Consider the following 25,909-nt stretch of genomic DNA (forward strand, 5'->3'; position numbering starts at 1 on the left):
ATTAGCATCACCTCATGTGAATGCAGTGCACCCTCAAGCAATAATACAATAAACGAAGTGGTAAATAATACGTGCCTGTTGGTGTTCTTTATAGAGGCATGTTTGACACATGGAACGGGACGGGGATTTTCTTGAGAAGACGACACGAAAAAGGAAATGGGAGTTGAACCAGAAATGTCCAAATCCAACCGTTTGTAGACTTAGCCACATTGTCCCCTATAAAATAGTCGTCATTCACAAATGAGATTCAAACCTTGATCTAAAGTCCAAAGCTAGCGATGATGCTATTGTGAGGGGGGTCACCGTGAGCTAGGGCTGAGCAATATAGCCTAAAATTCATATTAGAGTAATCCCTTTCACAGTAACGGTTTATATATTGAGATATACTGTAAACATGAGTATAAGAATTATAACGGCAGTAATTACCACAACAAAAACAAAGATATAATTTTGAGAACATCCCATTCATTGTACAGATCTCAAAAGTCAAAATTAAAATTCAACACCCTATTGAGATAAGTCATGCAAAGACAGAAAAACAACAATGCTGATAAAAAATATTATATAGGGGTCATGCTTTGCTTTGCTTTTTTTTTGTGAGGTTAACTTGCTTTCTCACGTTACTTTTTAACCTCACACGGCTCGTAAAGCCCTTAGCGGCAGTGTCCTCGACTTTGGTAGCCATTGGGTTGTCACTCTGTCTTAGCTGAAGTAAAACAAAAACAAAAAAATATGCGCTGCTGCAGAGACTGCTGGCTAGTAAAGCTTTTGAGGGTACGGAAACCTTTTCTATTTGCCCGCCTCAATATAAGTCTTTGTTCCTCAGCATATCCGGCACACTTCAAAAGCCCCATGACTTTAATGAGTCTGGATGCTCTGCCAGTGGTGGCTGTTGGGTGTCAGGAACGAAGCTCATGATAATGTGCTGGGCTCAGTGCCACTGTGTTTCCACTCTTATGGAAATTGAACCTGTTTGGATTTTTTTTTCTTTGTCACTCAATGGAAGTTCTTTTGTTTGTTTTGGCTCTTCCCTCCCTCACATATTATTCTTACTCAGCTGTGTGAATATAAATGATCTGCCTTTATTTATTTATTTAACGCCTTCAAGTGGAATGATACAGGGGGTCTTTCCAACAACTGCTGTCCAAGAGTGGTTGCCTGCAGGAGTAAAAAAAAAAAATACAAATATGACATGGAATAAGAGGTCATTTGGTAGACATATATTTGGCTCAGTAGCTTTCAATGTGAAGTGGCTTGAAAGCAAGTAGACCATCAATAGGTAAGAGGGCTGCTCTGAGGTCTCTCTCAATGTTTCCATCGCCCAATGAGGAAAAGGCCCTTGTGTCATAAACCTCGCTTTCAATGGTAATCAATTCAGCTTTTCAGGTGTGGCAGACATACCCTTGAAGACTTGGGAAACTGCCTCTGTCAATAGCAAACCCGACATATGGCTTACCGGTGCCTTCATGAAGATTTTAAGCAAGTCAAACTGTAAATAATGGAAGTGACGAACAAAGATCTTGCATTGCATTCATTAGGCGGTGCAGATGTTCATTGTTTGAAAATGACAGCGTCAAGACCTGTTAACATGTGTCTGACACAAAATTACATGTAAAATGACTGTAATTTATGTCACAATATTGTGTGGCACCAAGTGTATTTTATCTTTGTATCCATGGCGACAGTGTGGCTTTTAAGATGGCAATTTTGTACCGCTTGATGATCTCCTATTTTTACGGCTGCCCAGCCACTCAGATATGCACATACAAAGTAGTTTATTTTGTCAGATATTCTGCATGTATGATGTATTTTAATGTTCTTCTGTTACACTTTGATGGCAGCAGCAATGGGTATTCACAAATGACAATATTTTAAATTTCAATCACACTGGTCGAAGCAATTAAAAATGCCCTCTTGTAAAATGGGAAATGACAAGAGACCCCGATTTAAATGGCAAAATTTCAGATGCATTGCATCAGTAGGGAAAAAAGGAGCGATGGAATGAATGTGGTGTTTGACCTTTTCAGATCTGTCACCGGGTAGTGAATTTGCTGCAGGGGGGCTCGCTACGAAGCAGTAGCATGTTGAATTATCACTCCCACTATTCAAATGCTGCAAACCTAATCTCCCACGTGCTCTATTACTACCTCAGATTGCATTGGACCCCATTGGGAGGTGAATAAAAGACAAGGCTAGGGAGTGGAAGCTTCATTGTGTGCTAAAAGCATAAATGAATTAGCATTTTCGTTTTGCTCAGAGCAACAATCGCTGTAGGTCACAATGTGACTAACTTTATTTATTTATTATTATTTTTTTTTCCAAAACCTTGTGTCATTCTTGGGGATGAAGTGTACCACTACCTTTTTCCATTTTTTTTTTTTTTTTTCCAAATGCTTGTGTCATTCTCGGGGATGATCAAGCTGAATCTCTGACAGCTACCGGCAGCAAACATGTCAACACTTTGATGGATATGTGCCATAATGAAAGGCTACTATGACTCTTAAGTCGACTGAGCTTTCACTGAACTCCCCTCATCCCTCCATTAAATCAAAGTACAACAGCGAGAAGGTGGAGCGATAAAAGGCAATTTTGCCAAACTGCCTTATAATGGTTTTCTAAAGTGAAGGACGTTGCGTCTTTGTTTGAGGAGCTGTCAAACACACTTCCTGCGCCATATCTGAGTCAATCTCTTTTAGGAACATTTTAATCACAACTACCAAAACTGCATGGTCTCCAGGTCACAGAAAATCAGACTGCTCTCATGTTTGGCATTACATTTACACGATCAAGCCACAGACTCTTATAATCAGGGGTGCTCATAAGGGGTGCGAAGGTGCGCACTGAAAATATTAAAAGTGCAACAGATCTAAGTATGTCACTGTGCATTTGCATACCAAACAGGGGCTCAAGTAGTTTTGGCATTTGCCACCATTGGTTCAAACGAAGAAATCTTTTCTGAATGGAATCACTTCGTGAATTGATTTATTTCTTTCACAGTTCGGTTGAGCTCAGCCGCGAGCAAGTGCTGTACGAGACACTGTCCCGCAAACGGCAACAGTCGCAGAGCGACGGGAGTAGTTGAACACGGAGGGGCTGCCGAAGAGGTGGCGGGCTTCGTGGGCATCTCTGTCTCGCTGTATAGCGGCTATGGCGGCCCGTCAAATATGTTTATGTGAAACCAGTCTGCGGTGCAAAAAAAGATTGGGGAACAGTGACCTAGAGAACTGCGCCAAATCAGCTGATTCTCCGGTCCCGTACTGTAGTGTAATTAGTAGTTGTAGGGTAGTTTGTCCACAACGTCGCTGGGTTTGGGAGAAAGAATGAGCTCCTTTGAGAACCAGACTGTTATGTTCACCCCTGATCATAATAATAACCATGGTGATTGCCACATGGGGTTACAGGGGAGGTCTCCTCACAATCATCCACATGAGCTCATGTTGTGTTCGAAACATACGGCTCACTTTCACTGTTATCATCTCATCCTTCATTCTTTGTGTTTCTGGCTATGCCATCCTCTCCTTTATCCATCCAGAGGCTGTCATGTGTGACGTAGGGGAGTTTACCTGTCACGATCAGGAACACTGCGTCCCCGAGGACTGGGTCTGTGATGGCGAGCCCGAGTGCCCTGATGACTCGGATGAAACTAGCGTGACTTGTAAGTCAGTCATTCCATCCCTCCTTCAAGCATGCCACCTTTTCATAGGATACATTAACATATACAAAGTGAAGTTTGAACTTTTTTATTTTTTTTATCATCAATCACTGTCCGCTGTTAAGAGTATCTGTTGTTTTTGTTTTTTTTTTACTCTTAAGAGAACACACACTGGCATTCTTTTTTAAGGTAATTTTGAAGATTCTTGTTTGTAGTTTGCATCCATCGACTTTACCGCTGTGCGATTATGATCACAGCTGGTCTGTCGGCGCAGCAAACTAGCAGCGATGCCTCAAGCATGTAGAAACATTTGACTGAAAATGATACCGTAGCATGGTCACTTGCAAATTACACAAGTCCATCCTAAAATATAACTATGAACCATGAACACCCATCTGAAAAGGCACCCGCTAACACTAACTGACTTATTTTCCTTTCGGCTTGTCCCTTTAGCCACAACGCGTCATCCTTTTCCATGTAAGCCCTATCTCCTGCATCCTCCTCTCGAACACCAACTGCCCTCATGTCTTTCCTCACGACATCCATCAACCTTCTCTTTGGTCTTCCTCTAGCTCTCTTGCCTGGCAGCTCCATCCTCATCATCCTTCTACCAATATACTCACTATTTCTCCTCTGGACGTGTCCAAACCATCGAAGTCTGCTCTCTCTAACTTTGTCTCCAAAAACATCGAACCTTGGCTGTCCCTCTGATGAACTCATTCCTAATTTTATCCAACCTGGTCACTCCGAGAGCGAACCTCAACATCTTCATTTCCGCCACCTCCAGCTCTGCTTCCTGTTGTCTCTTCAGTGCCACTGTCTCTAAACCGTACATTATGGCTGGCCTCACCACTGTTTTATAAACTTTGCCTTTCATCCTAGCAGAGACTCTTCTGTCACATAACACACCTGACACCTTCCTCCACCCGTTCCAACTTGCTTGGACCCGTTTCTTCACTTCCTGACCACACTCACCGTTGCTCTGGACGGTTGACCCCAAGTATTTAAAGTCCTCCACCCTTGGTATTTCTTCTCCCTGTAGCATCACTCTGCCCCCCACCTCCCCAATCATTCATGCACATATATTATGTCTTACTTTGGCTAATCTTCATTCCGCTCCTTTCCAGTACATGCCTCCATCTTTCTAACTGTTCATCCACCTGCTCCCTGCTTTCACTGCAAATCACAATGTCATCTGCAAACATCATGGTCCACGGTGATTCCAGTCTAACCTCATCTGTCAGCCTATCCATCACCACTGCAAACAGGAAGGGGCTCAGGGCTGATCCCTGAGTCAGTCCCACCTCCACCTTAAATTCGTCTGTCACACCTACAGCACACCTCACCACTGTTCTGCTGCCCTTGTACATGTCCTGTATTATTCTAAAATACGTCTCTGCCACTCCAGACTTCCGCATGCAGTACCACAGTTCCTCTCTGGGTACTCTGTCATAGACTTTCTCGAGATCTACAAAGACACAATGTAGCTCCTTCTGACCTTCTCTGTACTTTTCCATCAACATCCTCAAGGCAAATAATGCATCTGTGGTACTCTTTCTAGGCATGAAACCATACTGATGCTCGCAAATACTCAATTCTGTCCTGAGTCTAGCCTCCACTACTCTTTCCCATAACTTCATTGTGTGGCTCATTAACTTTATTCCTCTATAGTTCCCACAGCTCTGCACATCAACCTTGTTCTTAAAAATGGGCATCAGCACACTTTTCCTCAATTCCTCAGGCATCTTCTCACGTACAAGAATTCTATTGAACAAGCTGGTCAAAAACTCCACAGCCACCTCTCCTAGATGCTTCCATACCTCCACTGGAATGTCATTCGGACCAACTGCCTTTCCATTTTTCATCCTCTTTAATGCGTTTCTAACTTCCCCCTTACTAATCATTGCCACTTCCTGGTCCACCACACTTGCTTCTTCTTCTACTCTACCTTCTCTCTCATTTTCCTCATTCATCAACTCCTCGAAGTATGCTTTCCATCTATCTAGCACACTACTGGCACCAGTCAACATATTTCCATGAGGACAAGTGGTGGTCGATCAACAACCTCATTAGCATGAAACTGAAAGGTGAATGTTGGCCATAACTACAAGAAAAACAAAACATCCAGTTAGTGTTTCACTCAAGGCTTCAAATCGCAGACACACGCTGTCGGGGCACAAAAGGCTTTGTGATGCCCCCTGAAAACAAAGCGTCGATGGGGATAGGGGTGCAGATGGAATTTTTCCATCCTCCAATTACATACTTAACATCGAAATTGATTCGACGACTGGGGTGGGTGGAGGGGCATTTTGAGGCCCACCCAATGCCCCTGCCCCCCTTTGCATGGCACTGATGGAGGGGACCATATGTACAGTATATGTTGGTAGAGTGAGGCAGCAGCAAACAGTTGCACAGATAGCCGACGAGCGATGAAGACTCGACTATCATCACCTTAGCGTCGACTACGAACAATCTGAAGTCGTTCAACCCCTAATGCACATGCATGTGCAAGTATGACACAGTAAAAAAATTATGAAAAAAATTCTGTGTGGATTCGTGTCTATAATTGTATTTTTTGCTTGATGAGATGTCACAAAGAGCACCTCAATTTAATAATTCTTCCTTGATAGATGACAGGTCTTGTACAGTACTTGACGGAAAGGGTGATGCTTGACAGAAAACAATACATTGATCGATCAACAGAGAATTGGCAGTCCCATTCGACAACAAGAATGTAATGAAAAAGTCTACACAAGAATATAATGGAAAGACCATGAAACTTTATATAAACAAAGCTTATCTTCTCGTATTAATTAACCGCATGCCAAGAAGAAAGAACCGAAAATCCTGGAGGTCCTCTATTGTTGCTCTTTGTTTACATGAGCCACATTCCTCTTTGTTAAAGTCATTGGCAGGTTAACTGTGATGTTACCCTGCAGTGCAAAACAGCACAGATCAAGCTTTCCATTTTCTAGGACACTAATTAATTCTCATTAAGGTCACGGGTGACCTTGAGCTTATCGCAGCATTGGAAACAATCATTCACACCCGTATTCACACCCATGCTGACAACCTAACATGCTAACCCCAAGCAGGGTTATTCGTTCCAAAATTGTATGGTGGTAAGAACAAGAGCTTGGTGTAAATGTAGTTATTGAAGAGTGTAATGCGGGGAGGGGGCTAATCAGGTGGCAAAGGAAATGGAATGAGCCTTTTGATGCTCTCCTATTTTCCTGTTCATAGACATTACCGAATACACAAAAATGGTTTGAGCACAACTACCGTCCTCAAATACGGCACAATTTGCCAACTTCTAATAGCACTATGTGTTCGTTTAAGCATGAAATGCTGCCGCTACACATACACTAGTTGTGTGGGTTTCCATCGCATGCTCATGTTTTTCGCTCCCTCACCCCGCCGCCCCCGAATTGGCTCCATAAACCAAGCGTAAGCCTCTTATTTCCATTTTGCCAAGAGAAGCATATGATAAGTTCTCACTGCGGCAACACCATTGGCTCCTAATCCATTAATGTGATCAAAATTGAGAAGCTGTGCCAGACAGACACTTATGCTGTGGCACTAAAATAACTGCTAAAGACCTGTACAACACACTTAACAAATGGTTGGCTTTCAAAATTATTTTATTGTCTGGCATATGTTTAAATTATGTTTATTTTATTGCAATTTTGTAAACGCTGTAAATCCAACACCAAATGAGAATGCAGGCATGAATACCTTCATGAGTCATTCTCAGTGTTTGTGGTTCACAAACTCTTTATTATTTATGCACTTTGATGGTTTATCAAGGTATAACATTAGTTTTTATTAGATTCAGTCAGTGCTGTTAAAAGCCTTTATATTTGTATGATTCAGGAACATCTCTGCTGAAGTTGACCACATAGTGTACACATTATGAGTTCCCTTGATCAAGAAGGCGGTGGTGCAGACGCTTTTTTTTCAGAAATCAAATGAAACCCCTGTGTCTATTTCGACATTATATAATTAGAGTCAACAGCTGTTATCATGTTCACAGCTACTTGGACATTCTCTAATGGATTAACACAATCAAGGGAAGGCTTGTTGAGGCTGTTTATGCCTCAGTGACTACTGCGATAATGCAACATTGCCCTGAATACTTGGACCAAGCCAAAGGGCAACGCGGCTATCTAATCTAAAAAGATTCATCCATATTTTATCCCAAATGCTCTGTATTTTAATTTTCTCATTGATACTGTATACATTATTTTGACAGTGATTATATTTTCAATGGAATTTGTGTCTGGTCGTTTTAGGATTAATTATAGCGTGAAGTAATTATTGAACTAGTATTTTGATAAATCATTAAAGATGTGACTGAAGTTTAGGTTTCATCTTTAAAGAGAACATAACGGAAAATTGGCTAAAACAATTTGGTCTCCGGTGTGCCTGGCCACCCAGTTTGCCTGCCCACCCAGTTTCACCCAAGTTTGAAATTACACAACCAAGTGAACAATTTTTGAGATGCCTGTTTCCAAAAAAGTGTCTGTGACCAAGCCATTCAGAATTTCGCTTTTCTTCTCAGACTCTGGGCTGCTCATGGCAATAAACACCGTTCTTTGGATTTTGTCGGGGCAGGATGAGCAGTGGCTCATTTGCATGAGACAAGACTGACCCTTTGACAAAAAGCATTGTATGTTATATCTTGACACATACAGTAGTAGGAAGTGTTATAAATTGTCGCAAATATGCATGATCCCTTTAACTGAAATGGAGGCACTGCATAAAAAGGCTGTAATTTCTAAATTGGAGATGCCATCCATAGGTTTGGGAAACCTCTTCAATTCTTTAATCACAACTTTGTCATTCTATTTCATTTCCCTTTTGATGTCACGAGGGCAAAATCATAAAACAATGTCCATATACTTCTGGACCTAACTGTGCATTGCACTAATCTAAAGACTTTTCAGAGCTATTTCCACCAAGAAATACCAAAAGTTGTTAAAATCCTGTTATGATATGAGAAATACTGTATGATGCAACCTCTGTGTTGTTGCTTAGGGCTAAGTCATTTAATCTCTGAAAGGCCATTAATCATCACATCGATTATTGCAGGCCCGGTTTTATTTACAATGCCAGGAGAAAGAACACCTTGCATGTTCATTCAAGAATCATGCACAGCTCAGTAACATGGATTATGTATTGATAGAAAGCAGAATTAGATCAGTTTTACCCTGCAAACTGGAACTGGAGGCAGGACTGGAACATTTTCTACTTTCTTCAAAGATAGGCTGTAGTATCATGGGAAAATGGGCATAAAGAGCATGTTTATGATATGAAATGAGAAGCAGTAACGGCTTAAACTAAGAGCAACATATCCATCTAAATATCTTGGATTGAATGCAGTAATGCTTAGATTTTTCTGTGAATAATTTATTCCTGTGCATACAGTACATAAGCCTTTTTGTTAGGAGGCAGGAGCTGTTTGCTTTCATTCATTCATCTTCCGTTCCGCTTATCCTCACTAGGGTCGCGGGTGTGCTGGAGCCTATCCCAGCTACCTTTGGGCGAGAGGCGGGGTACACCCCGAATTGGTCGCCGGCCAATCGCAGGGCACATATAAACAGACAACCATTCGCACTCACATTCACACCTATGGGCAATTTAGAGTCTTCAATCAACCTACCACGCATGTTTTTGGGATGTGGGAGGAAACCAGAGTACCCGGAGAAAACCCACACAGGCATGGGGAGAACATGCAAACTCCACACAGGCGGGGCCGGGATTTGAACCCCAGTCCTCAGAACTGTGAGGCAGATGTGCTAACCAGTCGTCCACCGTGCCGCTGGTGTTTGCTTTTCTTTTAGAATAAAATATTGTGGTCACTGATGACCTCTTCCAGCTCTGCCCTCAGTTAGAAAGACATAATCACTGCATCTTCAGGTTCTGTGGGTAGGAGAGAAGGGAGGGTCGCCTCAGATTGGAATACCCAGCGAACAGGAGGCGGTACCGCTTTAGCTGTTCAGCCACAGGCCTCCTGGGACTGTATCCCCACAGAGAGTTATTCGAGGGGAGGAAAAAAGCCTGCAGGAATTGCAAAAGAAACCCCGGTAAAATGGCAATTCTCCCATTGTGTAGTTCAAAGGAGCAGTATCTGTGCAGTGTCAAACCCCAGCTGTTTTCTGGGGGCAGCTGAGCATCGAGTGTGGCGATGTGACTGCGTCAACAAGGAATTCCAAATGTCAAAGCAGTTTTGAGAACTATAGAACGTGTTTAGGATTGAGACAGGGGAGACACAATTCTGGTAATAGTGTCTCTATTGTAATTTTTATGAAACCTTGTATTTATTCTGCACGTTAGCACACAGTATCTTATAACTTAAATCCTTCATAAATCCTCTGGGAAAGGATTTTATAGACTTGTGGCTCATGTCAGAAATGCTGCTGTGTGGAGCTTTTTTTTAAATCTTGTGGACATTTCGACCACTAAATCCTCTAAATCGTCAATGCCAGAGGTAAAGACAATAAAAGGGGTCAGTTGCTGACTCCATATACATAAGCTTTGTTTCACGGCTGCAACTTGGCTGGTTCCAATCATCATTGATTTCGCTCAGGCGAAGACAATACTCTCGTTTGGTTTCTTTCACTTATTGCCCTTTATCAAATAACAAGGTTGTGTCTTTCCAAAGAGCTAGACTGAAGAGCTTTAAACAGCGTTGTTATCTAGAGGTGATGAAAAACACCTCGTGACACCTTACGCCGTCACCACATTCAACATAGTGGACTTGGAAAACATGAATTCTGATGATGACTCATAGGCCTGATTTAATAAAGGTTTGCACATGGGTAAAGAAGGGTGAACTGGATTGCTCACGCAAACAGATATGGCAGCTGATTTACTAACCGGGCGCAACCAAGATTGTGTCTGTCAAGCAGGCAATATTGCCGCACAGTCCATTTGGGAGGAGTATAGGCAATTTAACGTGTAATGTAATCGATCAAACCTGAGACAAAGTGCAATGGTTGATCTCGCGTTCTTAAATACAGCAACTGAAAACCAGGTGCAAACCGGCACACAGTGGTGCCAGCATATTGCAGGAGAAATGAAAGTCATTGGGGAGAACTTTTGCCCTATTGTAAACATTTTGAAATGCCATATGAACAGAAATTATTGCAACACATTGTCGAATCGAAAAAGCAATTTTTGAGCTTCTGAATGATCTTAGGGCTGACTTGGAGCCAGTTACAAAAACAGTCATGCGAAATCACCTATGACCCATTTCCACGTATGGGTCATTTAGCACACTGTGAAAATTGGTGCTGCCTCTCCCAGAGCATTTTTTCAGGTGTACTTCCCAAGGTTTAAATGTAATTTTACACAGAATGGGCAGATGGATCTGATTCACGCGCACTCAAAGCTAGTTAAGAACTCCCATATTGAAAGTAATGTATCTCAAATGTGGCTATTTGCCATGGGAATTGGCAGTAGTCGGACGGCGCTTTAGACAGTAATGTAGCGTAGAACCTTGTTATTAAGCTGAAGGGCAGGGCCTTTTGCATAATTTAACATTACTTTTCCACAGAGGTACAACTCTTCTGTTTACTCTAAATCCTGCAAATATGCCATCACTGCAAGCGCGTCAAGGTGAGATGGTGTTGTGTCTCATGCATTTTGTACAAATTATTCATTGAGCATGTGAGAGTCTTTTAATGTTTACTAAAAATCATTAATTTTGCATGATTCTGCTTTAGTACAACAGTGTTTTCTTAATTGAATGATGATCTGAGTTGGGGACATTACACAATCACTAAAATATTCAATTCAAGTGGTAAGTGCATGTCAGGTGCCTCAGCTCTGCACTGAACAGCTTCATGTGATTTGAGATCAAATGCAGCACGTTGTACTTTGCTTTCCATGTATTAAACGTGTGACCAATACTGTGAAGTGAGCGCTTTGTCGCAAATGAGTTATTATTAAGTTCAGTAAGCAGGCAACAGACAACAAATATTGTGTGAGTACGTTAATGTTGGCTCGCAAAACAATTTTGTAGATGCAAGTGTACGTGTTGTTCTGTGATTTAAACTGCCTCTTTTATTGCTCTCCATTAATAATTGTTTTCTGTCTTGTATTTTAGTATCTGTTGATTTGTTTAGAGTACTTTGTCTGTTATGTTTTCACATAACCCATTTTGGCATTTGAGTCTCGATGACTCATTTTCTCCTCTCTATATCCCGCAGTGATTCACTGTTGTTTACTCATTCACTGCCATGGCCGTTTATATTCATCAACTGGAATCCGTCTGCTTACTGCCACCAACGAATAAATTCATCAAGTACGTTTTTCAATCTGTAGGTGTGAAATTGAGCTTGTCTGTGAAATTCAGGTTCGCAAACCACTGTAATGACGAATAGATTCCGGTAGATAGCGCCGTTGCATCATTTTCTATACAAGCTCAGCACAAGCTCTCTGATTGTAACGTCCAACACGTTAGAAGTCGGACAAGTTACGGCACCTTGCACTCAAACTGAATATGTATATGTATGGTATAAACGGAATATGTGTTGTGGTAGGTTGTGGAATGTGTCTCGCAGATGTGAGAAAAGATGACAGTTCATGGAGTGAATGAGGACGCCATATAAAAAAGCCACTGACTTTTAACTCGAACCACGCGTTGAGTCGGCGTGTCTCCCTGTTTCTTAATTGTATATCTGAAAATAAATACATTTTTCACCAAAAGCCCTTTCTCAGTCTTGTTTTTGTTGTCTTATATGTTGAGGTGTCGCAAAAAATAATTAGCAGCAAAGTCACTGTTCTGCTTGACGTGTTACTTTTCAGAAAAAGCTTGTTTTCTTTGCTTTGGCCAGAAATCGGTGTGTTTCAGTTATTTATTTATTTTTTTTATTTTTTTTTTTTTTGGGTGAAACCAACCCATGTCTCACTGCTTATTTCTAAAAAACGAAAAAAAAGCTAGAAACAAATGTTTTTTTTTCCGGTGAAAGAAGAGCATCTACTCTTTCTTTTTGGTAGGTTCAGTGCATATATTGTCAAACAACATAATATTCTGTGGGTCATGAAAGATTAGTCAAAATGCTTCAAAACAGCTGGCATGAAATTGTGCTTTGAAAACGACTAGCAGTGAATAAGTCAAGGACAGCATATAACTTGTCAGCCAAAGAACCAATAGAAACGGCAGATTTCGAGCCAGGGTGACATTGGAGTCATCTCCCTGATGTTGCAGTTCACATTACACCATTAGGACATTCAATGAGGTACAGCTATACTCACGTGACAATAGAAGAGCTGCATCCCTAATTTTGCACAAAGATAATAATGCCCATCGATAGTTTCAGACACGCAACAATACAGCTCTTGCAACAGATCCCATTCGATTGTGCAACGAGCCGTGAGTGAATCTATTCTTTCACTAAGTTTAAACATATCAAGTCACTTTGACCCTCACATCTGGTTACAGCAATAGGATGTCCTCCCACTTGCTATGTGTACTGTACCTTTAACTATCATCCTCATTTAATATGCTTTCCAGTTGTTAGATGCTTGCTTATGAACAGCTGATAACACATTGATGGCCAAAAGCCCAAGTTGAAGCTCAAACCTCATTACATGTGATAATGTCAAAAGTTCAAGCCCTTGCACATTTATTAGTGTTTTGTTCAGGAACCCAATCCTACACTAAGGTTAAGCTTTTTGGAAAAGCTTCTGTGCTCTTGAATGAACATATGGTAGGCTACGCTAAAGGTGTCTTCCAAAAACACATTTAGTTTTGCTCACTAGTGTCTTGATCACTGGCCAAATAATGTATCTCTTAACACTAAAGGCAATGACAATTAGAACGTGCACAAATTAAACATGGACAGCATGCGTGATATGTTGTATGAGTGATTACTGAATCAAACTTTTGTTGCTTGGCATTTCAACAAAGGAGTTTCCAGCCATTCACTTTTCTTTTGTGTACAAGAGTTGAACTCCAAAATTATGACAACAATGAAGTGCTGTTGTTGATTTAATATTTTTTTCTTTAACTCATTGCATTTTAGATTCTGTTTATTCTTCTCTAATTACTTGAAAGTTGTCATTTTCTTGTCTGAAAAATTTGGATGTTGTAATACATTCTCGGCGTCTTTTAGACAGATCCAATTAAGTCATAGCAGGGTCAGAAGAAGAAAACAAAAAGGCAGCAATCTGCGATGGACTGCCTCTTTTCATTTGAATCTGAATTAATAGTTCTCAACTTAAGTGACAAAATGTACTTGCAGGGTAAAAATGTGGAACTGTTGCAGAATGTTAATAAAAAGGTTAATAAAAAGGTTAATAAAAGTTAGTATACAGTCAATAACTGTTTAAAAATAGAGATGATCCCTATTTACCTTAAAGTAAAAGCTTCAGGATCATTTGGATGGAAAATGGCTAATAATAAATATAATAATAATAATATACAAATACAATAAATATAAATAAATGTACTTTATATATATATATATATATATATATATATATATATATATATATATATATATATATATATAATAAACTAACTTTACCATTGCTGATACTGAGATGTGCAATGTGATTTTAAATTCTACAACATTTAAATGTGACGTTACGGCTTTGAAAACAAAGCAACTATTTTAGCAATGACTTAGTAAATGTTTCTTTCTCAATAGACTTGCACAACATTGGCAACCATTGAGATTACTTTTAAGGATGCGTGATGGTGCTCCCATTTAGTTTAATAGAGGTTGGCAACTTAAAACACATACCCGTGAATGTCAATGAAGCTCAAAATTGAATAAAAACAACAAAGGTAGACATGAGAATCTTTGTCCAATCAGTGTGATCTCATCCCGGTCAGTGTATATTTTTTATGATGAAATGTGCAAAATTAAGTCAAGACAGTCTGCACTTAAGTGTACTTGTGTGGGTTTTCTCCATGTACTTTGGCCCAAAATGTTTTGGTTAACAAAAGATTTTGAACTACCCGTATATGTGAATGTCAATTCTCTATGATTGACTGGTGATCTGTCTACCCTGTCTCTCACCTTAAGACTTCTCCTCCCCATGACCCTGAAAAATAAGTGGGAGAAAATGGATGGATGGATTGGTCAACATTACTGAATTATTAATGTTAGCCAGAAATATGTTCAAACAAATCTGTCCACTCCATGTTTTTTTATATTTAAGAGAGTATTCAAAATACCAGAATTCACTGTTTGCAAAATTACTCAGAGTGCTGAAAATGCCCTCGGTGACAAGACCATTATGTCTTAAAAAAAAAACAATCTGTCATTTTCAGCTCAGATGGACAATTTTTTAACATATAGTAATTATACTCAAAAGTATCCTTTCCACAATACTAGACAGCGTAAGTTTGGTCATAACTTAAAGGGAAGGTTAGCACATGTCCACACATTCAGCATCTTTTCCAGGACTCGTTGAGAGACGAATGAATGACAAGGTTGAACCAAATCAGCATTGCCTTGGGTTTTAATGAAATGAAGAATACCATACTTTTCTCTTAGCTGGAAGATCCATTTTCTATACTGTAGTTGTAGGTGACCAGTTATCTGTTTTCTGTACTGTAGTCGTAGGTGAGCAGTTGCCTATCCCAATTGACAATGGGTGAAAGGCAGGGTAGACCCTGTACTGGTCGCCAGACAATCGCAGGGCACATATAGACACATTGACCACCCACCTTCACATTCACACCAATGGACAATTTAGAGTCCTCAGTGAACGTGATGTGAAAGGAAGCTGGAGAAAGGCAAGAGCAACAATTCAAAGCCTGTACCCCGGAAGTGTGAGGCAGGCATGCTAACCATTAGCATCCTTTGATTATTTTATTATTGCTCTTTACTTAGGACAGAGATTATTTGTATGACTTTCTCACATTATAACAAATTATTTTTCTGCTTCTTTGGTAATGGATTTCTCTTTGCCACCACTGGACCCTTTTGAGGTGGCACATGACCAAAAAAGTGAATTATTTAGATTCTTACTGAGATTGTCTCATTGGGATATGCTGAGGTCTCGCATGGTATGATGACTCTTCTGGATTTATGTGCAAATTTAGAGGAACATTTGTAACACAAATATCTCTAACTGTTGGAATTCAGAAGACTACATACCAGTATGTTTGGGATGTTTTACACATTTAACCACTGTGTTCGATCAGTGAGGCCTCCTCTCTGAATGATTTTTTTGGGATTTTCCAGAAAGCCCCCTGCCCTCTCTTGTGTCCTTCTACCTGTGTCTTTCCATTTCAAAACAGTTTGATTCAACTTGGTTTTCATCACATTTTGTTTTCACTTTCTTCTCTAAATATAGCGATTTCTTTGTGATCTTGTACGCAGGTTCATTTTGATACACTGAACATCTTAACTTGTCATTATATGCATTTGTATCCACCAAGCCCCAATTTACAAGATTCAATGCCTAAATAATTTTAATAAGCCATCCACCTATATTCTGATTCCTCCTCAGTGATCCATAACTAATCCTGGCTCCTCTAAACGGAGAGTAACTCCATTGAACGTACCATTCATGATGATGAAGCGGAATAATTTTTAGGGCAATGAGACTTGGAATATACCCTATGAGTTCACCATAAGTCATCTCCAGGCACATGATAACCGCTGTAGTGGCAAACGTGACATATTTTTCCAAATATGACCTCGAAGTACCAGCTTGTGATGCAATCTAGTAGTTTATCTGGGATTTTTAAAAGGTTATACTCATAGTTACGGTTTTGAACACATAAAAGAACATTGACTTTTGAACAGTTTCATCTTTATAATTTTGGACTTTTTTATAGAACATTCACTTATCTGGTTTGTCATATACAGTGACAATGTCTAAATTGTGCACATTTGTTATTAGGTCAACATGGTGGTTTTCCACAAGCTGTACACATTTAATGCAACCAAAACATTTTTTATTATGTATTTACATTCTATCATACTTTGTCATAATTATTTGTGTAAAGAACAAATATGAGATTAATTCCTAAATAAGGATCTATGGTTTTTATCCACGTGTGAATGCGAATGGTTGTTTGTTTTTATGTGCCCTGCGATTGGGTGGCGACCAGTTCAGGGTGTACTAGGTCTCCCGTCCAAAGTCAGCTGGGATAGGCTCCAGCACACCTGTGACCCTAATGAGGAAAAGTGGTATAGAGAATGTATGGATGGATGCTATTAAGCCCCTTTTTGTAGAGGAAACAAGCAAGGGTCCTGTTGATGCGTTAATTCAAAATTAAATAATCAAAATGTAATCACATGTAATTAGTTACATTACTTATAGTAAGTATTTTTTTTCAACAGGGTAACTTGTAATTTTAACGAACGACATTTCCAAAATAATCTTCCCAACACTGGACCTCGCCTAAGGAGAAGTAGACAGACACTTCTTAGAACACACATTAGGTTGTACTTGAACTGTCTCCTTGCATGCAAGTTTGTATTAACTCCTTCACTGCCAGCCATTTTCAAAGCAGACTTCCACTTATTGCCAGCCGTTTTAGAGCATCTTGATAGATCTTTTAAGAACAACAAAATATTGTGTTCTGTGGTAATATAAGTACCGACCCTACCAAACCTCACAGGAAAAAGTTTTTTTTAGCGTTTTCCGTCCTTAAATAGTCAGCTGTAAAACACCAAAAACACTGGTCTCTGACCAAAAAGCGGGGAAAAAAACAGCTTTTTGTGAGAAGAAACATGTCTAGCAGAACAGTACCTTTGACGCTAATATTTTTGCATTTGTGACACCTCAAGCTATAAAAACATAAGACTGAGAGAGAGCTTTACGTTGTCATCTTTTCTCATGATCGCCACACATACAGGACCTTCTACTAACTAATACTACTTTTCTTCTACCTACTGCAATACATATTCTGATTATACATATACATACTCTGTTCGATTGTCTGGTGCCTAAACCTGTCCGACTTCCAACATGTTGACATTTCTCTCCCTCATAATGAACTTGGCAAGCCACCTCGGTGACCTCAGCCCCAGAGATAGGAGAGCCCGCCTCAGAGAACCCAGACTCTGCTTCCTCATGGGAAGGCCTGTCGGTGGATTGAGGAGGTCTTCGAAGTATTCTCCCCACCGACTGACAACGTCCCGAGTCGAGATCGGCAGCACCCATCCCCACCATACACAGCGTTGATGGTGCACTGCTTCCCCCTCCTGAGACGCCAGATGGTGGACCAGAATTTCCTTTGAAGCCGTCCGGAAGTCGTTCTCCATGGCCTCGCCGAACTCCTCCCACACCCGGGTTTTTGCCTCAGCGACCACCAAAGCTGCATTCCGCTTGGCCGGCCAGTACTCATCAGCTGCCTCAGGAGTCCCACAGGCTAAAAAGGCCCGATAGGACTCCTTCAGCTTGACTGCATCCCTCACCGCTGGTGTCCACCAACAGGTTCGGGGATTGCCGCCATGACAGGCACTGACTAACTTATGGCCACAGCTCCGGTCGGACGCCTCTGCAATGGAAGCGCCGAACATGGTCCACTCGGACTCAATGTCCCCCGCCTCTCCTGGAACGTGAGCAAAGTTCTGCCGGAGGCGGGGGTTGAAACTCCTTCTGACAGGGGACTCTGCCAGACGTTCCCAGCAGACCCTCACAATACGTTTGGGCCTGCCAGGTCGGACCGGCATCTTCCCCCACGATCGGAACCTACTCACCACCAGGTGGTGATCAGTTGATAGCTCTGCTCCTCTCTTCAGCCGAGTGTCCAAGACATGCAGCTGCAAGTCCAATGAGAGGACCACAAAGTCGATCATCGAACAGCGACCTAGGGTGTCCTGGTGCCAAGTGCACGTGTGGTCACCCTTATAGACAATCCGTGGTGAGCACAGAAGTCCAATAACATAACACCACTCGGGTTCTGATCGGGGGGGGCACCCCCCTCCAGCACCCCCTCCAAGGTCTCCAAAAAGGGCGCGTACTCTGAACTGCTGTTTGGTGCATAGGCACAAACAAGAGTCACCTGAAGGTGGACGGAGGCTACCCTCTCGTGAACCCCAATGTACAGTTGCCGAACCGGGGGCAATAAGTATACCCACACCTGCTCGGCGCCTCTCACCGTGGGCAATTCCAGAGTGGAAGAGAGTCCAACCCCTCTCAAGAGGACTGGTAACAGAGCCCAAGCTGTTCGTGGAGGCGAGCCCGACTATTTCTAGTCAGAACGTCTCAAGCACACACACCAGCTCGCGCTCCTTCACTGCCAGAGAGATTACATTCCACGTCCCTAGAGCCAGCTTCTGTAGCCGGGGATCGGATCACCAAGGTCCCTGCCTTCGGCCACTGCCCAGCTCACACTGCACCCGACCCCTATGGCCCCTCCCACAGGTGATGAGCCCATAGGAAGGGGGACCCACGTTACCCTTTCAGGCTGTGCCCGGCAGTGACACATGGGTGCAGGCCCAGCCACCAGTTGTTCGCCTTCAAGCCCAACCTCCAGGCCTGGCTCCAGAGGGGGGCCCCGGTGACCCGTGTCCGGGCAAGTGAAACTGATCTCCATTTGTGTTATTGATCATAGTGGTTTTTGGAACCGTGCTTTGTCTGGTCCCTCACCTAGGACCTGTTTGCCATGGGTGACCCTACCAGGGGCGTGAAGCCCCAGACAACTTAGATCCTAGGATCATTCGAACACACAAACCCCTCCACCATGATTAGATGATGGCCCAAGGAGGGGTGAATTTAATTATTTGTCAACAATTGAATTACTTCGAAATCACACTTAGTCACCAGGTAAAGCAGCAGGAAATTCAAGAAATAAATATATTGATATTTTCAACCCTTTAAACCCTTTAATAAATAATAAATTACCTGGATTTATGTAATAGTAACAAAGACGTGAGTGGGTGGCTTTTTACTGCAAAACTCTTTCTTAACATTACATTGGTCTGGCTACCTCTTTATCAATCTCCCTCATTTACGTCACATAATCTTGCTCCTCCGCTTCTTGAAAAACATGTTTCAGATTATTTATTGACCCGGTGATGCATATTTGCATTACGTTTATAACACCCTGCGGCTTTGCTTGCCGAAGTGGCAGACATTAATGTATGTGCTGCGTTTAGGCAAAGCAGGACCGTTTTCCTCAAATTTATCGCTGTGTTATTAAATACTTTAATAAATATTGATGTAGAACTTAAATCTTTCTCGCTCTTCTTGCAAACGCATATATTTCCTATTTTATTTGCCAGGGGATTGTCTTGCCTCTTAGTGAAGGTGATGTTCAGACTGGTGTTAAGAGTATTTGTCCATTTCGTCTCTGCATCTTATTAATTTATCTAAACCTAAACTGCGCTATGCTATAATTATTTCTATTTACTCAGTATTTTATTTCATTTTTTGCATGTCTCACTGTTTCTTTTCATATTAAACGAGCACCATCTAATTTTAAACAAGCACTTGATCAATTTTAACATGACTATCAATCCAAACATGCCTTCGGACTCTAAACAACATTGGGTCTGTGTTGGATTTATCTTACCCAACATTATAAAAAATAGACACAAAAGGAATGAAGACACTGGTTTCTTTTTCTCATGAGGAGGGCGTATGGGAGATTGTTCAGATCACAGCCTCTCAACACGCTCTAAACAATCCCCCCCCTCGCTCCTGCATTTATTTGAAATAGGAGGGATTTACAAATCATAATGTTCTAAGCAATAAGACACAACACAAAATATTTGATAATAAGAGGGTTTTTCCCAGACATAGTATTCTAAACAATAAGACACGACACATAATATTTGATAATAAGAGGGTTTTTCCCAGACATAGTATTCTAAGCAATAAGACACAACACAAAATATTGGACCAACACTTGTCCCGACCCGACCACATCCGATCACGTCCTTGGTCCAGGCGCCCTTCCATCGGATGATGCTGAGTCATCTTTTCGAAGGCGAGACATCTAAAATCGTCCATAATACTAATGCAAGCTAAGCAAATAAATGATAACTTCTAGAATATATTTAACATTTCCCTCCTGTTTATCATGTATTTGCACAAATTCTCATATCATCTTACAGTCACTTCATTTCGATTTTTAATTGTAGAATCATTTTTATGGAACAAATACATTTACACTCAGAGTAAACTTGTCATACATGAATGTTGTAGTTTAAACATCGTAATCACCTGGATCAGGAAACAAATCAGGTAAAACAACATCATCATCATCGTCATTATTATCAACCTCCAATAAAGGATAAATCTGCTCCATACGGTTCCATGTGGGTTATGGCTGTGGTGATTAATTTACTGATTAATGCCCGAATGCATGGGATACAACAACATCCGCACAATGTCAGAATGGCTGCAAAAACAGCAATTGATATCAATATTGGTGAAATTAGGGTTTTATATTTACCAAAAACGTCCATTCAGTTGTTTCAAAAGGAGTGTTGATTGAGGGTCCGTAGACCATCGATGGCTCTGGTCAAGCTGCCATCTGAAGCAGTATTGTTTGTTCTCCAAACATACCGCAAACACCTCCCTCTCTTGCGAGGAGCATGTCGACAGCTATGCGGTCTTTGGAACGTCCTTGAGCTGCTCGTGCACAGCTTCCAACCCAATCTGAGTCCAATTTCCTAATCTCTGTACATTGAAGTGGATATAGTTTATCCCATCAACATTTTTATTAATCGTACACCAACAGCATATGAAGTATTCAAATCCTCCTTCAACTTGGTCAGCTAATTTGTATTGATTAGGAACCCCACGAGGAACACCATGTATGTTTTATGTTGGATAATTTTGCCTCTGCCAGGATAAATCTCTTTTTTGTCAAGTATGTCCAAAACACACAAGGAATTTGTCTCCGGTAGTTGGAGCCGCTCTAGTACAACAGACAGTCAATTTACAGAACACTTTGGAGACATAAAGACATTGACAAAAAACAATTGTGCAAAAATATGCAGTCCTCTAGCAGCAGTTTGAATGACTAATATCGCAATAGTCCGGTGCAATGACCATTGTGCAAAGGGCGCTGAGACTTCAAGGACTGTATGCGGTTTAAAGTGACGAGTAGTGCGATAATCTGGGACAATGGTTGTGCAAATGTTGCAGATGCTCCTCAATCAGTGTGCAAATGGAATAATACAATCTTGTGATAATTATGCCGGAACTATGCGCAACAAAGGCCTGGGACCCATGCAAAGAACACAATCTTTTCTCGCTACATTTGCTGCTTGTTCCATCAATAGTAACCAATTGTTATTTTGTCCTGAAACTCCTGTGACAACAAGAAACCCATCATCAGTAGTTATGTTGTTAACCATTAAAATTTGTCTACCTTTCTTTGAAGTTTTCAATGGCATTTTTGGTTTAACACGGTTCCTATAACACAATACTACTTGGAAGTGGGGATCTTTTCCACCAGAATAGGCCCACAAGCTCACTATCAAACACATTGGGTGACTTGATTTGTATTTCAATATTAAACTATGGGCCGTTTTGCTTATGTTAAACTTCTTTCTTTGTTCTTTTGCTGTTTTTTTTTTTGACCAACTGGACCAATCATAACCTGTTTCACCAATAAGGTGTTCCCATTCAAAACCTATAGTTGCATACCAGTCATATCTAAATCCCCAATTCTGTCCATTCTCTTGAGCATCATTGGTGAGAGCCGCATATGGAATTATGATTAAAGCAGCTTGATTTTGGGGGGCACAAAATATTAAACCGTTTTGCCGCGTTTGGAGGCCATGCCCACAGTTCTGATCATCAACTGTACTCCTTTTGACACGAGTTAATGATTCAAATTTTTTTTATTATTGGGTTTGTCATATTGGTCCAGTTGGTAGGTGATTTTCTATCAAAAAAAAAGGGTTTTATCATTGAGGGTGGGACATCCCATGTACCACAAAAACAAAACCAACATCATAGTAGCCAAAGTTGCTACGTAACAACTTAGCGAATCTCATAACCAACGTGGGTGTGCCTTTCTGCTGAGTTCTCACTAAAAGGGTTGGTGTCTTTTTTCTTCACTGACCAGCAAGCGTTTTCAGAATCTACACATCTGCTCCCGCTCCGTTATCAGACTTTTGCTCACCTTCCCTATTTGAGTACTCAGCTGAAATGACTCTTTTACAGTGTGTTAAATGAACCCACGTGTTTCTTTCTGCTATTTTTTAGGGCTGTAAAGTGTCAATCTATCTGTGCCACCATTGGTTCCCATACCGGGAGTCGAACCCGGGCCGCCTGGGTGAAAACCAGGAATCCTAACCGCTAGACCATATGGGAACCAATGGTGGCACAGATAGATAGATTGACACTTTACAGCCCTAAAAAATAGCAGAAAGAACCACGTGGGTTCATTTAACACACTGTAAAAGAGTGGCGTATGGGAGATTGTTCAGATCACAGCCTCTCAACACGCTCTAAACAATCCCCCCCCTCGCTCCTGCATTTATTTGAAATAGGAGGGATTTACAAATCATAATGTTCTAAGCAATAAGACACAACACAAAATATTTGATAATAAGAGGGTTTTTCCCAGACATAGTATTCTAAACAATAAGACACGACACATAATATTTAATAATAAGAGGGTTTTTCCCAGACATAGTATTCTAAACAATAAGACACAACACAAAATATTGGACCAACACTTGTCCCGACCCGACCACATCCGATCACGTCCTTGGTCCAGGCGCCCTTCCATCGGATGATGCTGAGTCATCTTTTCGAAGGCGAGACATCTAAAATCGTCCATAATACTAATGCAAGCTAAGCAAATAAATGATAACTTCTAGAATATATTTAACAGTCTGTCACAGTTATTTTAAAGATCCTTCATACTGATGAGGTACATACACAGCTAATTATGTTTATTCTGCCTGACGGAGCCATCCAAGATTCATGTGCACTGACGCTGTTTAATTGCCATCACCTTGATGAACTTTTTCAATGAGTTGTTCAAATTAGTTTGTGATGTTTGGAAATGTAATTACCAATAAGTGTCCGCTTCAGTAATCTGGAACCTGATCGGACAGTGAAAAAACAAAAAACAACTTGACTACTATCGGGGAACGAGCCCAGATCTCCACCAAGGTTGATATGTGAACAATCACAGCTCTTCTCTAGATCCATCCATCCATCCATTTTCTGAACCGCTTCTCCTCACTAGGATCGCGGGCGTGCTGCAGCCTATCCCAGCTATCATCGGGTAGGAGGCGGGGTCCACCCTGAACTGGTTGCCAGCCAATCGCAGGGCACATACAAAGAAACAACCATTCACACTCACAGTCACACCTACGGCAATTTAGAGTCTCCAATTAATGCATGTTTTTTTGGGATGTGGGAGGAAACCGGAGTGCCCGGAGAAAACCCACGCAGGCACGGGGAGAACATGCAAACTCCACACAGGCGGGGCCGGGGATTGACCCCGGGTCCTCAGAACCATGAGGCTGACGCTCTAACCAGTCGCCCACCGGGCCGCCTCTTCTCTAGAAAATAATTGTTTCGCAGAAATACCGACTAAACACACCCAAAACCAACGTGTAGGACTTACCCGACTCAGTCCACCTCTTAATACCACCTCTATCACATTACAATTATAGAAACCATCAATATTATATGATAACACAATATGTACCTTACATCATCTGAAGCGGTTCAATCAATCAATGTGTGTCGAATAACATGACAAAAGCCTAACAAAATTGCCTGGTACGCAACCAATTGCAGGGCACATAGAGAAAAACAACCATTCTTGCTCGCATTCACTTATGGACAATTTAGTTTTGTAGCATCCACTTGCTTTGGAATGTGGGAGGAAGCCAGAGTCGCCGGTTAACCCCACGCAAGCATGAGGCGTAACATGCAAACCCTCATTTGTGAGGCAGAGGTGGTACCGAAAATTCTCCCGTTGTGGCCTTAAAAAGAGACATAAAAGGCAAATTCACAAAACAGTGGGGAAAGCTTTACATTGAATTCAAACAAATTCCTGAATAGCTTTAATGACTGTGTTTTCATGGAAGTATGTGAAACATTAATGACCCACCTCTCAAAAAAGATTGGAAATGCATTTTACTGTACTGTACATCTGGCTTTAATTCATCAAAGTTGAGTAGTTTGGAAGAGGAGAGAGCAACTCTGAGCCACCGTTGGGAGAACATCTGTGAACCTTTGCGTGACAGATCCGAGCCACTGAATATTCATTTGCCATCCTCCCCTTATCACATTAGATTAGAACCCATGTGGCGAGAAGAGAGGAGAGAGGTTGACAACGCGGTTAGCTTGTCAGGGACCTTTACAGCTGTGCGTTAAGTAGCACATTTGCCAAATGGGTGTGAATGTATTGAATGTTCTGGGACACTGTGTGCTCCCTTATGAGGGATATCCCCTTTGTTGGGGTATTGTCCACATGTGTCATTAATATAACTACAGTATGTAGCTGTCCATCCAGATGCAGAGCAAGAGTGTGGGGGTTGTACCATAACATTTTTAAGTTGCAGGGGGGTGCGGTGTTGTTATTAATAACCGCAGGAAAAGTGTGGGTGCTGAACCCTTTCACTGGGAAAAGTCTGGCTTTTGAAACTTCCACATCCCCCTTGGGGGCAACTTACTCATGTCCATCCATGTCATATATCGGTGAATCTCAATAAATTAGAATATTGTCAAAAACTCAATTTATTTCAATTCAAGTTCAATTCAAATAGTGATGTTCATATATTATACAAGGGTGCCTTGAGATAAAAGTTTGTCAAAACGCTCATGTCCGAAATCATTGTTCCCCATTGACGTGAATGGAAATGCCATCTGTTCCAGCCACCCAAAAAAAAAACAACAAAAATGTTTGTCTGTTTTTCTGTCAGAAAAACACCACTATAATATTGTACGTCATCAAAACCTACAGTAATGTCATAATTAAATATAATGTACATAATTCAACACGTTTTGCCACGTTTTTTGCTCAAATTCAATGGACATTGATTTGCTCCTTCTGGTGTGTGCACCTTAGCCAACCTGGGGCATTATAATACAAACATACGAACATACTGAACGTGGAGAACGTCTCAGCTTCTCAGTAGTCAATCTTCACAGAGGATAAGGAATATATGCCTGTGAGTATTGTCATATTACCCGTCTACATATGTTGTACTACTGTTACTGTTGAAATATCTGTTGCTGAAAGAGTTATAACACCGAAACACAGATGTAATGTTATTATACCGTCTATGGCTTGTCCCATTATCTGTTTGCATCAATTTTGCAGACTTTAAGGCAAAATTACATATGTGG

The 25,909-nt window shown here is 41.2% G+C and overlaps 1 protein-coding gene and 1 non-coding gene across 11 annotated transcripts in view; one reads left to right on the top strand and one right to left on the bottom strand.

The window, feature by feature from the left end:
- Nucleotides 1-25,909, top strand: part of lrp1bb (low density lipoprotein receptor-related protein 1Bb) — a 351,513-nt gene that overhangs the window by 84,144 nt on the left and 241,460 nt on the right. For 9 of the 10 annotated variants that reach the window (XM_061792342.1, XM_061792345.1, XM_061792351.1 and 6 more), the window contains exon 2: nt 3,533-3,655. The exons of the other annotated variant lie outside the window; for it this stretch is intronic. In XM_061792342.1, coding sequence (XP_061648326.1) covers nt 3,533-3,655 — 123 coding nt within the window. The remainder of the gene's footprint in view (nt 1-3,532; nt 3,656-25,909) is intronic. 10 annotated transcript variants of the gene reach the window in all.
- On the bottom strand, nt 22,835-22,906 carry trnae-uuc (transfer RNA glutamic acid (anticodon UUC)). Its single transcript has one exon. It is a non-coding gene; the product is annotated as a tRNA-Glu (tRNA).

Source organism: Phyllopteryx taeniolatus, chromosome 12 (assembly GCF_024500385.1).
Source record: "Phyllopteryx taeniolatus isolate TA_2022b chromosome 12, UOR_Ptae_1.2, whole genome shotgun sequence".
In the NCBI taxonomy this organism is placed as follows: domain Eukaryota; kingdom Metazoa; phylum Chordata; class Actinopteri; order Syngnathiformes; family Syngnathidae; genus Phyllopteryx; species Phyllopteryx taeniolatus.